General features: G+C 46.3%; 1 protein-coding gene across 1 annotated transcript; it reads left to right on the top strand.

Annotated features, from left to right (window-relative positions):
* Positions 1–228: 228 nt before the first annotated feature.
* Positions 229–12,145, top strand: LOC130127218 (H-2 class II histocompatibility antigen, E-S beta chain-like). Its single transcript, XM_056296788.1, has 6 exons — positions 229–298; positions 4,344–4,634; positions 10,545–10,758; positions 11,377–11,444; positions 11,552–11,665; positions 12,120–12,145. Exons 1-6 carry the CDS (start codon positions 229–231, stop codon positions 12,143–12,145), a joined length of 783 nt encoding a protein of 260 aa, XP_056152763.1.
* The last annotated feature ends 543 nt before the right edge of the window (positions 12,146–12,688 follow it).

The following is a 12,688-nucleotide window of genomic DNA, read 5'->3' as shown; positions in this document are numbered from 1 at the left end:
GGTTGTTCTGATATCCGTTTATTATTCCTGTGTATACATGTTATGTGTGCTGATTTCCATTATTTCTATGTTACCTCTGTGTTCAATGATGAACAAAAGGGGGAATTGTGGAGTACAACAAGTACTGCATATGCACTCTGTATGTACTCTAATTTTCTACTTCTCTGTGTGTATGAAACTTCTCACTCAATGCAGACACACATATCCATTGTTCTTATGCGTGCCCCCATGGGGACACATAGCCACTTCATCATGATTGCTTCCTCTTTGCTGCATCCCAAGCACTGGGACAGCAAAGGTAAGAGTAATGGACCTACAGACACTCACCAGGCACAGAACCTGATTAACTCAGATGTTTTCCTGCATAGCTTTGTAAGACGACATCTTAGTTAATGCAGGAAACATAGGGTATTACGCGACGGACTGTTGTGGTTACGTTCAAGCCACTCCCCCAGCTCGGACGTGCCGGAAACATCCGAGCGCTCGGCTCGCGCTCTGAGACGAGCGCTGCACTGCACCAGGTGTTTGCCATCATCCATCAGGCACACCTGTGGCAATCAGGCAGCCTTCTACAAGAAGCCTCCCAGAACGTCTCTCAGTGCTTCGACGTACTGAATCCTGCGGTAAAGCTCTGACAAGCCCTCCAGCGTTCCTTGCTTTCTGTTTATTCCCCAGTGTCTTATCTTCGTGTCTCTGTTTCCTCCCAAGACTCTCCCTCCGCGATTTCCACGGCTCCCCGCGTCTCCCTCGTCCCCAGCGACCTTCACGTTTCTCCCCGGACCTCTCCTGCGATCTCCCCCTTTGTCCCTCTACCTGGACCCCTCCTTTCGGACTCGACTTCCCGGATCTCGGACCTGGACTTTCTCGGACAACCCCTCTTGGATCACGGACTGGACTTTCTCGCCAGGTGCACGCACATTTCTTCAACACCTCCTGGTCATTTACATACCGCACCACACATTGGCTAAAAACACTCACACATAGTTATACACGCAAACCACGGGACACCACACATAGTTTATTCACACATCCCACTAACAGAACGCCTTTTTTCACCATACATTTCCCTCCAACAATAAAACCCCCCTTTGTAGACTTAGAAGTCATCTCGTGTCTGTCTGTCTGTCTTGGGTTTCGCCACACGGGTCAGGTTCTGGTGCGCGAGCACAACACGGACTGTGCTATAAAAACCACTACCTCCAGCTCAGGGCAGAGCATATCCTCACAGACGAACCTCTGTGTGGCCTTATGTCTCTCCATCTGCAGATGCAATAAAGATTCTCTGTTTGCTCCAATGTTTGTGGGGTGATTGTTCTCCCCAGAGGTTGCTGGGGCAAGAGCCCATTAAACGATAAAGGAAAATCCACGACAACCCAAAATAAGCTCTGATTGTGGTCTTTATCGTCCGATTCACTCGCTCAGTTTGGTTGGATTGTGGGTGGTAGGTTGTAGTCACGTATGGGCAGTCCCCAACGGGGCCACGACTGACTTAGTCAACATCTTCCTCTGTATAATTTGTAGTACTTCCTCATTCCACCACCAAGTCTCCTTGTCTTCCTTTCTCTGTCCTGATAACACACCAAGTACCTTCCTAGCTGTCTCCCTCACTATTTCTGCAGTGGTTGCCCAGCCACCTGGCAACTCTTCACTACCACCCAGTAGCTGTCTTACCTCCTCCCTGAACTCCACACAACAGTCTTTCTTCTGCAACTTCCACCACTTGATCTTCGGCTCTGCCTTCACTCTCTTCCTCTTCTAGGTCTCCAAAGTCATCCTACAGACCACCATCCGACGCTGCCTAGCTACGTTCTCCCCTGTCACCACCTTGCAGTCTCCAACCCCTTTCAGATCTCGCCTCCTACATAAGATATAGTCCACCTGTGTGCACTTTCCTCCACTCTTGTACGTCATCCTGTGCTCCTCCCTCTTCCTGAAATATGTATTCACCACAGCCACTTCCATCCTTTTCACAAAATCCACCTGCATCTGTCCTTCCACATTCCTCTCCTTGACACCATACCTACCCATCACCTCCTCATCACCTCTGTTCCCTTCACCAACATGCCCTCTGAACTCCGCTCCAATCACCACTCCCTCCTCCTTGGGTACCCTCTCCACCACGTCATCCAACTCCCTCCTGAATTCTTCCTTCTCTTCCATCTCACACCCAACTAGCAGGGCTTATGTGCTGATAACATTCATGTTGGTGACATATGACGTATGACGTAGAAATGCTGTGCAGGATATAGGGATCCCACACGGCTCCTGTATCAGGTACTGATACCTGCTCACACCGCTGCACGAGGCCCGAGTCCACAACTCACTTCTTAATATCTGTGGTCCTCCACAATCTGCAGGCTCGCGTCCAGCAGCTCCTCGGATCAGATGCAAAGTCCGCTGATCCAGCATCGTCTGGTGCTGGTAGGCACGAGGAGTCACGGGTCACTTATTCAGATAAAGTTATAATTTACCCACCTGACACGTCATGTGTCATGCCATGCTGCTCCACCCACCTCTTGTTGCTCCATCCTACATCTGTTCATTGTTTTATTCTAACAAGACACTTCACACGTCATGTGTCATGTCATGCTGCTCCACCCACCTCTTGTTGCTCCATCCTACATCTGTTCATTGTGTTATTCTAACAAGACACCTCACACGTCATGTGTCATGTCACGCTGCTCCACCCACCTCTTGTTGCTCCATCCTACATGTGTTCATTGTGTTATTCTAACAACAAGACACCTCACACGTCATGTGTCATGTCATTCTGCTCCACCCACCTCTTGTTGGTCCATCCTACATCTGTTCATTGTGTTATTCTAACAAGACACCTCACACGTCATGTGTCATGCCATGCTTCTCCACCCGCCTCTTGTTGCTCCATCCCATATGTGTTCATTGTGTTATTCTAACAACAAGACACCTCACACATCATGTGTCATGCCATGTTGCTCCACCCACCTCTTGTTGCTCCATCCTACATCTGTTCATTGTGTTATTCTAACAACATCACACCTCAAACGTCACGTGTCATGATATGTTGCTCCACCCACCTCTTGTTGCTCCATCCTACATCTGTTCATTGTGTTATATTAAACTTACTTAGTGGTGCACACATCTTCATATCTTCTCTCCACGTGCTCCATAGATGAATCCTCTGATGTTACACAATGAAGTGTTGCTGTTGTGCTCACCAGTTGTTTAGTGAATACACACATTCCACACAACAGGTCAACTAAACACAACTTCACTCACATCATGCCCAAGTAACACACTGAACATGACAAACTCACCACACCAAACTGACCCAACAACCTGAACACATGGGGGCGCACATGTACTGGCTGGTCCCACCATTCGGACACACAAGGGCAACACACAAACAACACTCTACCAACTAAACTACAAATAACACAACACAGCACAATTCTTCAACAAGTTAACATTTAGATAGTAACCAAGGCAACACAACCACAACACAACCTTCTAAACACACACACACAACACATCTACATTAAGAATACCCCCCCATGACATGGAGGGTAGTTGGTAGAGTCCAGCGGGCCGCCCTGTATTTAACAGCTGCTCTGTGGAGCGCCCTCTGCTGTTCAGCCTGACAAGAAGTCCTGCAGCAGCGACGCCCCAGCACTGCTGCCTCAACACACAACATTAACACAACACGAACCACACATGTGGCCCCGAGAGCTGCCATCACACACACACACACACACACACACACACACACACACACACACACACACACACACACACACATATGTACATGTTGAGTGTGTATTGAGTACATGTTGAGTGTGTATTGTGTACATGTTGAGTGTGTATTGTGTACATGTTGAGTGTCCTGCAGCTAGGGGGCGCTATACTAACAACACATGTCCTCTTGTCATTCTGTCACCGGCCAAAGCTTCTCAGCCCCCGAACAGGCTCGAACCTGTGAGTTTCTGTCCCTTTCCAGCATTAGACTCTACCCTCTACCTGGTAACAGATGACGTGCGTGGCAGGCCTCTGTTTTTTCTATTGGCTGATGTTGGGAGAGCTAGCCAGCCCAGTGAGGTGATTGGGTGGTGGACTGGTTTATGTCCAGGGGACAGTCCACACCAGTCAGTCTGTAAAGGAGGACAGTTTATTGTGTTCATCAGCAAGACAGACACATGGCTTCATGCTGCCTTGTTGTGTGTTGCTCCCTCCTGGTCGTGGGTTTCTATGGAGCAGGTGAGATAAAATATGTAAATCAGTCTCTGTTGGATGGACTCTGCTGTGTTGTTAGAAAAGAGGTTTTAATTATTGTCTTTAAAACAATTCAACTAAGTAACTTGAACCTGTTTCTCTTTCTCTTCCAGATGCGTTTTTGTGGTATTACCTGGACACATGTGTGTACACCTCCTCTGAACTTCCTGACATAGAGTACATATACTCTCTGTATTTCAATAAGATAGAATTTATGAGGTTTAACAGCACTGTGGGGAAGTATGTTGGATATGATAAGTTTGGTATCTATAACGCAGAGCGCTGGAACAACGATCCTGCAGAGATGGCACGAAGGAGAGCTGATAAAGAGAGATACTGCAAACATAATATAGAGATAGAGTACCGAAAAATACTGGATAAGACAGGTGAGCTGCTCTGCTATGATGACTATTACTACTACTGTTACTACTACTATTAGTAGTACTCTAATTATGACTATTACTACTACTGTTACTACTACTATTAGTAGTACTATTATTATGCATGCATGTATCCGTGTGTGTAAGTGAGCGCGCGTGTTTGTGAGTTCTGTGCGCGCGAGCGTCTGCGAGTTGTGTGTATCGGTGTGCGCGCGTGTCTCTGCGCGCGCGTTTTTGTGTGCGCGCGCGTGTGTCCGTGTGTGTGTGTGTGTGGGTTTGCGTGTGTGCGTCTGTGTGTGTGTGTGCGCGCGTATGTAAGTGTGCGCGCCTGTTTGTCAGTTGTGTGTGCTCGCGCTTCTGAGTTGTGTGTCGGTGTGCGCGGGTGTCTGTTTGCGCGCGCGCGTGTCCGTTTGTGTGTTTGTGTGTGTGTTTGTCACCGTGTGTGTGTGCGTGCGTGTGTGTGTTTGTCACCGTGTGTGCGTCTGTGTGTGTGTTTGTGTGTATCTGTGTGTAAGTGCGCGCGTGCGTCTGTGAGTTGTGTGTGTCGGTGTGTGCGCGTGTATGTGCGCGCGCGTTTGTGTGTGTTTGTCACGCTGTGTGCGTGTTTGTGAGTTGTGTGCGCGCCCGTCGGAGTTTGTGTGTCGTGCGCGCGCGTGTACGTTCGCGCGTGCGTGTGTGTGCGTGTGCGTGTGTGTCTGTGTGCGTGTGCGTGTGTGTCTGTGTGCGTGTGTCTGTGTGTGTGTGTGCGCGTGTGTCTGTATGTCTTTGTGTGTGTCTGTGTCTGTGTGTGTGAGTGTATGTGTGTGTGTGTCTGTCAGTCTGTGTGTGTGTGTGTGCGTGTGTCTGTATGTCTTTGTGTGTGGCTGTGTGTGTGTGTGTGTGTGTGTGTGTGTCTGTATGTGTGTCTGTGTGTGTGTGTGTGTGTCTGTGAGTGTGTGTGTGTGTGTCTGTGTCTGTGTGTGTTTGTGCGTGTGTGTGCGTGTGCGTGTGTGTGTGTCTATGTGTGTATATGTGCGTGTGTGTGTGCATGTGCGTGTGTCTGTGTGTGCTGTGTGCGTGTGTCTGTGTGTGTGTGTGTGTGTGCGTGCATGTGTATGTATGTCTGTGTGTGTGTGTGTGTCTGTGTGTGTGTGTCTGTGTGTGTGTCTGTGTGTGTGTGTGTGTGTCTGTGTGCGTCTGTATGTGTGTCTGTGTGTGTGTGTTTATGTGTGTGTGTGTGTGTTTGTCACCGTGCGTGTGTGTGTGTGTGTGTGCGTGTGTGTGTGCGCACTTGTTTGTGAGTTGTGTGTGCTCGCGCTTTTGAGTTGTGTGTGTCGGTCTGCGCGTCTGTCGGTGCGCGCGCGTGTCCGTGTGTGAGTGTATGTGTTTGTGTGTTTGTGTCTGTGTGCGTGCATGTGTTTGTGTGTGCGTGTGTGTGTGGGCGTGCGTGTGTGTCCGTGCGCGTGTCCGTGTGTGTGTTTGTGTGTTAGTGTGTGTCACCGTGTGTGCGTGTTTGTATGTTTCTGTGTGTGTGTGTGTGTGTGCGTGTGTGTGTGTGTATTATTGAACAGTAGAACATGGTACATAAAACAGGTGTGTAGTATTACGGACACACATCAGGTTCAGTATCATTACACAACTACGTCAGAAGAACCCAATCAGGGTGTGAGACAGTCCCCGACATAAAGCAGCGCTGCCAGCAGGTATTAACGGGCTCCAAGCCCCCATGTATGTAAGTCGGGTCTGGCTGTCTGTAGGAGCCTCGCTAGTTGAGCTGTTTGCTTATTAGACGGATGCAAGTCTCAGTCTTAAAGAGCGACGGTGGTCGTAAAGCTGTCCGTCAAGATGGTGTATGAGGATGGTTGTGAACACAGCGCACAACTATTGATCATCTATGACGTCAACAAAGGATCATTGATGAACCCGGAACAGGTTATTAACATCGTGTGGGTTGGGGCTGGAAGAAAAACAACATATGTGTCTAAAAGAATATAATGACATGTAGGGATGAGGTGGGGAAATGAGTAGTATTAGGCTGTACATACTTGTCAACAATGTTGAGTGTTAAGTACTGAGTACTAACAGTGGAAGAGCGTGTAGTATCTGTTTTAGGAGAAGTACAATTCTAGTGTTCCCTCCCATGGACGAGGCAAGTGTGGGGCTGACAGGAGCGAAGAGGTTGTCTTCCACTAACTTCAGAGGGTTTCTTGGCAGCCTTGCAGTGAGTTATTCAGTAAAGTGGGAGAAATGCAGCCTGCTGGAAACCTTGTTCTGAGCTTCAGGGAACTGATTTGTGTTTTAATTAAACCTGCTGAAGTGGGAGTAGGAGGATATAATGAAGCATGAGTATGCTGCATCTGAGTTCAGCATCTATGCAGTGAATGCGTGAAGGCGTCATCAGGAAACTGAGATTAGTTCTTAACAGACGCAGCTAATGGCGGTGTCTGAGCCAGAGATGTGGAAGCAGAGGCTTATCTTACAGCTGCTATGGGTCATTCTGTGACTTGTTTGCTGATTCTGAAAGAAATGTGTAGTTATACTCCTGTAGTGCGTTGTGTAGCCGTGTCAAAGGGCAGTAGAGTGGACTTGGGGTGATAATGGTTTGCATTATAAAATGTCCTTTACTGAAGGGTGCTCACAAGAGTACATAGCTGCTAGCTGCAAAGCTTCAGTTTGATCACACTGACAGGCTACAAGTAGTTTGGATATATAATGTTAGCGCATTTCATGATTTTGCAGCATAGCGCCACCTAGTGGCCAATTAACAGTAAATAATGCACAGAACCTCAGGGCGTCATGACTTATTGGTGGACCAAGTTTCGTGTTAATCGGAGTTGCTGTGAACAAGATCCGCCACCTTGAACCAATAGCATAGCTGCTGCTAAAGAGCTGCATGTTGTCCCTTATACTTTAAACGCTCATAACACAAAAACCGTCGCTGATAAACATCTGAACACATTCACACGTCATGCTGGTAGTGTCACGTGTCCTGTCAAATATTTTGGAATAGTTTGATCAAATATGTGTGAAAATAAAAAAATATTAGGTATATTGTACACTGTACAGGCATATATTGTACATTGGTGTGGATGCATGTTTTGACCGATTAGAATGACCTTTGACCCCCTTGATATGTTCATTCTCCAGAATGTCTGTGGCGATGTTGGTAGCAATTGAATGAATCTGTGCAGAAATGTTTATGTTTCATGATTTTTCATATTCTGAAAAATATAGAGTGACGGACTTCTGAACTGACCCTATGTTGCAGTGCAGCAAAGTGTTGGCATCACTTACTGGATCTGCTCACAACATCTCAGCTCTGTAGGATGTGCAGGGGATTTGGGGGACATTTTGGGGCATTTTTGACGTTTCGCAGGTGAAATTTACATTTTTGTCATAAACCACGCCCACTTTTTTCATTCATGACCAAATTGCCTGTGCCAACTCCAGTATGATCCTAGATGGTGCACCCCAAATTTCATCCAAATCCATGGTGTCAATTATGAGATATAAACTTCTCCAATTTATAGCGCCCCCTACTGGACAAATAAAACGCACTTCATGAGTTAGGATCTTTTGACAAAACGTGACATACGTCTAAAATTTCAAGTTGATATGTCAATGCATTGATGAGTTATGGCACCGTCATGGAAAATCACCGTTTTTCAGTCAAGGTTCATTGATCTGTCAAATCAAAACCGAGCAACGAATCAAAATTCTTTCGATAATTTTTTGCCTTGAGTGACTGTAGATGATGTGTGCCACGTTTCGTGTAAATCGATGGCACGGCCTTGGAGGAGTTCGAACAAGTAGTTTTGGCTATTTTCGCAAATTTGCGAAATGAAATTACGGCAGAAATGGGCGTGGCCTATAGCACGTGATTCAGCTGTGCTCAGTGAATGTGCACATGTAAAGGTTTTGCATGTCCGATGTACGGTTTGGGAGTTACACGCCAAAACGCCTTGACCTTCAAAATAGCGCCACCAACTGGTTGACATGTGTCATGTTTTGCATGTGGGGTGAGTGCGAAGTTCTGTACCAGGCCTCCAAAGGGTTTTGTAGAATCTGTTACGGTGTAGGCTGCAGTACCACTTTTACCAACGGAAAAATAAAAATAAAAATCCGAGCAGAAACAATAGGGGTTCCCAGCCCCTGGGGCTTGGACCCCTAATAAATGGTAACAACATCATACAAACAAAGAACAGACACACAACAAAACAGAAGGGGAGTACACGTGTACACATGTAAAGTAACAGACGGCTGTCAGGACACAAGTGTGGTAGTACGTCAGCAGCTCGTTACTTGTGTTGTTGTTTCAAGGCTGAGAGGTTTAAGGAAAGACTCACTTCTTGGAGACAAGCAGGGATCTTAGGTAATGATTTACACAACTCCTGTTTGTGAGTACACATGTTGCATCTACAGTAACACAATTAATCAGGTGTTGAAGAGCACATCTTCTGGATGAAGACAGCACCAGGTCACGTGTCTCATGTTAAAGGAGGGACAGAGTCACGAGACTCCACACCAGTCCAACACTTATGGGACATTTCACCATCACACAACAAGTGTGAGCGTGTTTGTGTGTTGTGTTACCAGAATCAACGGAATCTAGAACTTCCAGACCTCCTTCTGCTTCACTGCTGGACAGGACACATGTTTTAAGCTGGTGTGGTTTATTCTTCCAAATGACATTTAAGAAAGTTCTATTTGCTTCTGTGGCGGTAGAACCATAAACCAATAGAGACACAGATGGACCCACAAAGCGAGACAGGCCCTCTGCTTTGGAGAGGAGAACTCCTCCTAAAATAGAGAAACCCCTTCCAAGACCAATCCTGAAGACAGACTTGGTCTTTTTAATCTGTTGGAGAAATGGAGATGTTGTCTAGCTGTAAGATGTGTAGTTGTATATATTCCCAAATACTTAACGGACTCTTTTACCGGATGTTTCCAACTACACAATCGCTACAATCACGCACAGACAACATTCCACATGTGCACACATTTAGTCGCAGGTCCGAGGCCCTGGAACACTGGTTACCTGAGGTAACAGAGTTCCTCACGTGCTTCTTGTCCTTCAAAACAAAGTGGTGTCGTCTGCCAGTTGTGAGATTTTTAACTCTCCACCAAAACCCGACATTCCTTCCAAACGTCCATCATTCACGATATTAACTGATAAGACTTCAGCCCCTCAAATAAATAAGGGAGGAGGAACAGGGCAGCCTTGGCGGAGCCCTCTGTTCATCTGGACTCTTTTACAGCTGTTGAAGTTCATCATAACAGAACTATTCATATCTTTGTAAAACATATTGACAATGCCAACAAAGTTATTCCCAAAGCCCAACGCCTCGACGGACTGTAACAGAACCGTGAGTTCAATCGCGTCAAAGGCCTCATAGAAGTCTAGGAAAAAATAAGTGCTTCAGAATTTACTGTATCTGCATAATCCAGCAGCTCTAGGATGAGTCTCATGTTACAGTAACGTGCCGGGTTTTCATGAGCCCTGTTTGAGGTCCGGCTATAACAGAGTCTAGTCCTCAATGCGGAGGGCTGGACTGGGGCGACTCACCGCAGAAGAGCCGTTTAACATGCTTTATTCCAGCTCTGCTAGGCACTGCCGTAAATCAGTTTATGGTAACTCCTCTGGGGGCCGCTGTCGTAATAATGTAAACTAACCTACGACACATCAGTACAATCGCCAAGGCTGGACTACCCCGGGATTCCAACCCACGACCTTTCTGCTGTGAGGCGACCGTGCTGACCACTGCGCCACCATGTGGCCTCAAACATTATATACTCTCAGGATTAGCAATTCTACACATTTGACATTGATTCAAAAAGTTAATTTCAAGTCCTGATGATGATGATGATGATAATGATGATGATGATGATGATGATGATGACGATGATGATGATGATAACAAAATAATTCTTTACCAGCTGAGCCCAGTGTGAGACTGACTTCAGTGACGCCCCCTAGTGGCCGACATCCGGCCATGCTGATGTGCAGTGTCTACAACTTCTACCCCAAATACATCAGTGTCACCTGGCTGAGAGACGGACAGCCGGTGACCTCTGACGTCACTTCCACCGATGAGCTGGCAAACGGTGATTGGTACTACCAGATCCACTCCCACCTGGAGTACACGCCCAGGTAAGAACACTTAGACTCAGTACCAAATGGACCGGTCCAAATACATACAAAATACTTTAACACTATACACTCACGCGCACACGCACACGCACGCACGCGCGCGCGCACACACAAACACACACACACACACACACACAATGACTGGAAAACAAAGCACAATGTGATGGTTTAAGGTGGAACGTGTCTCCTCACTGTCTGCTCTGTAGACGCCAGCTGTAAGTTTAAGGTGGAACGTGTCTCCTCAGTGTCTGCTCTGTAGACACCAGCTGTATGTTTAAGGTGGAACGTGTCTCCTCAGTGTCTGCTCTGTAGACACCAGCTGTATGTTTAAGGTGGAACGTGTCTCCTCAGTGTCTGCTCTGTAGACACCAGCTGTATATTTAAGGTGGGATGCGTGGCTCTTTACTGGTGAGATCCCAGATGGACAACAGAGTATTTATTGTGTATTAATACCGTGTTTTAAACTGGGCTGATGTTTAGTATCAGACTCGACTAGTTTCTGTGCAGACAGACAGGAAGGTACAAACTTACCTCATCCAATCACATCACGTCTTATTTATTGTTGATATGTTGTTTATTCCCTGTGTTTTTTCTTCTTCTTCACTTATTTCATCTCAGGTCTGGAGAGAAGATCACCTGCATGGTGGAACACGCCAGTTTCCCCTCTCCTGAGAAAGTGGACTGGAGTGAGTATCTATGTGTGTCTCTGTCCATGGATAGGTGATGAAGACATAGAGAGACAGGTCAACATGCAGATGTGTCTATAGATAGAGACATGTGTCTGTCTCTCCAGATCCCTCCATGCCACAATCAGACAGAAACAAGATCGCCACTGGAGCGTCAGGTCTGCTTCTGGGTTTGATTTTGTCTTTGGCAGGTCTGATCTACTACAAGAGGAAGGTCAGAGGTCAGTAACACTAGATCAGTCCAGACCAGGTTTACACTGGTTCACATCAGTCCACATATACACACTACACTATAATACCACTACACTATAATACCACTACATATACACACTACACTATAATATCACTACATATACACAGTACACTATAATACCACTGTATATACGCAGTATACTACATCACTACATTATAATACAAACACATATAAGCAGTACACTCTATATCACTACACTATATCAGTACATATAGACCATACACAATACATATAAATAGACAGTACACTATACATATCAGTACTTATAGACAGTACACTGTACACATTAGTACTTATAGATAGTTGAAGAAACAATAGTTAATTTGGGTGTCATCAGTACTTGAAGTGGGCCAGACTTGTTTGGTTGTATTTCAGTCTCTTCACTCTTCACCACTTTTTTTATCGTTGGTCTTTTTTAACAGGGCGTGTTCTGGTTCCAACCAGCTGAAGCAGGAAGTGACGCTTCTTCCTCGTTGGTTGTTTTGGTGGCAGTCCAGTGTGTGTCGCTTTCACCTGAAGGTTTTCTCCCAGGTTGTCAGTGCTGCCCCCTGCTGGATCTCATTGCCTCCTGCTCGTATTCTTACTAATGCTCTACAGATTCTGATGTCATAGACATATAAAGAGTAGACGCCGCATCGACCGCTGCTGCCTATTGGCGCTGACGAGCCGTGGGGCCGCCATCTTGGACCGGTCACCCGCTCCACTCAGTGTAATGTGTTTGGCAGGCGCAATGAACTGTCAGCGCAGTTAACCAATCATAACTCGCTGAATACCAAACTGATTTCCACGCCTTTTTTGTTGCTGAAAACGTCATACATGTAGCTATGATACAGGACACAAGGTTTGACGTATTTTAATGTTCATAGTTGGCTTAACAGTAATAGAATATTCTGATATATGATATATGTGATGTATGATAGGTAGCTACCGTATTGTTCTGAATAGAAGACGGGGTTTTTACCCTGGAAATACGTATGAAAAAGTGGGGGTC

This window comes from Lampris incognitus, chromosome 17 (genome assembly GCF_029633865.1).
Source record: "Lampris incognitus isolate fLamInc1 chromosome 17, fLamInc1.hap2, whole genome shotgun sequence".
Lineage (NCBI taxonomy): Eukaryota > Metazoa > Chordata > Actinopteri > Lampriformes > Lampridae > Lampris > Lampris incognitus.
This window is presented reverse-complemented; position numbering and strand designations above follow the sequence as displayed.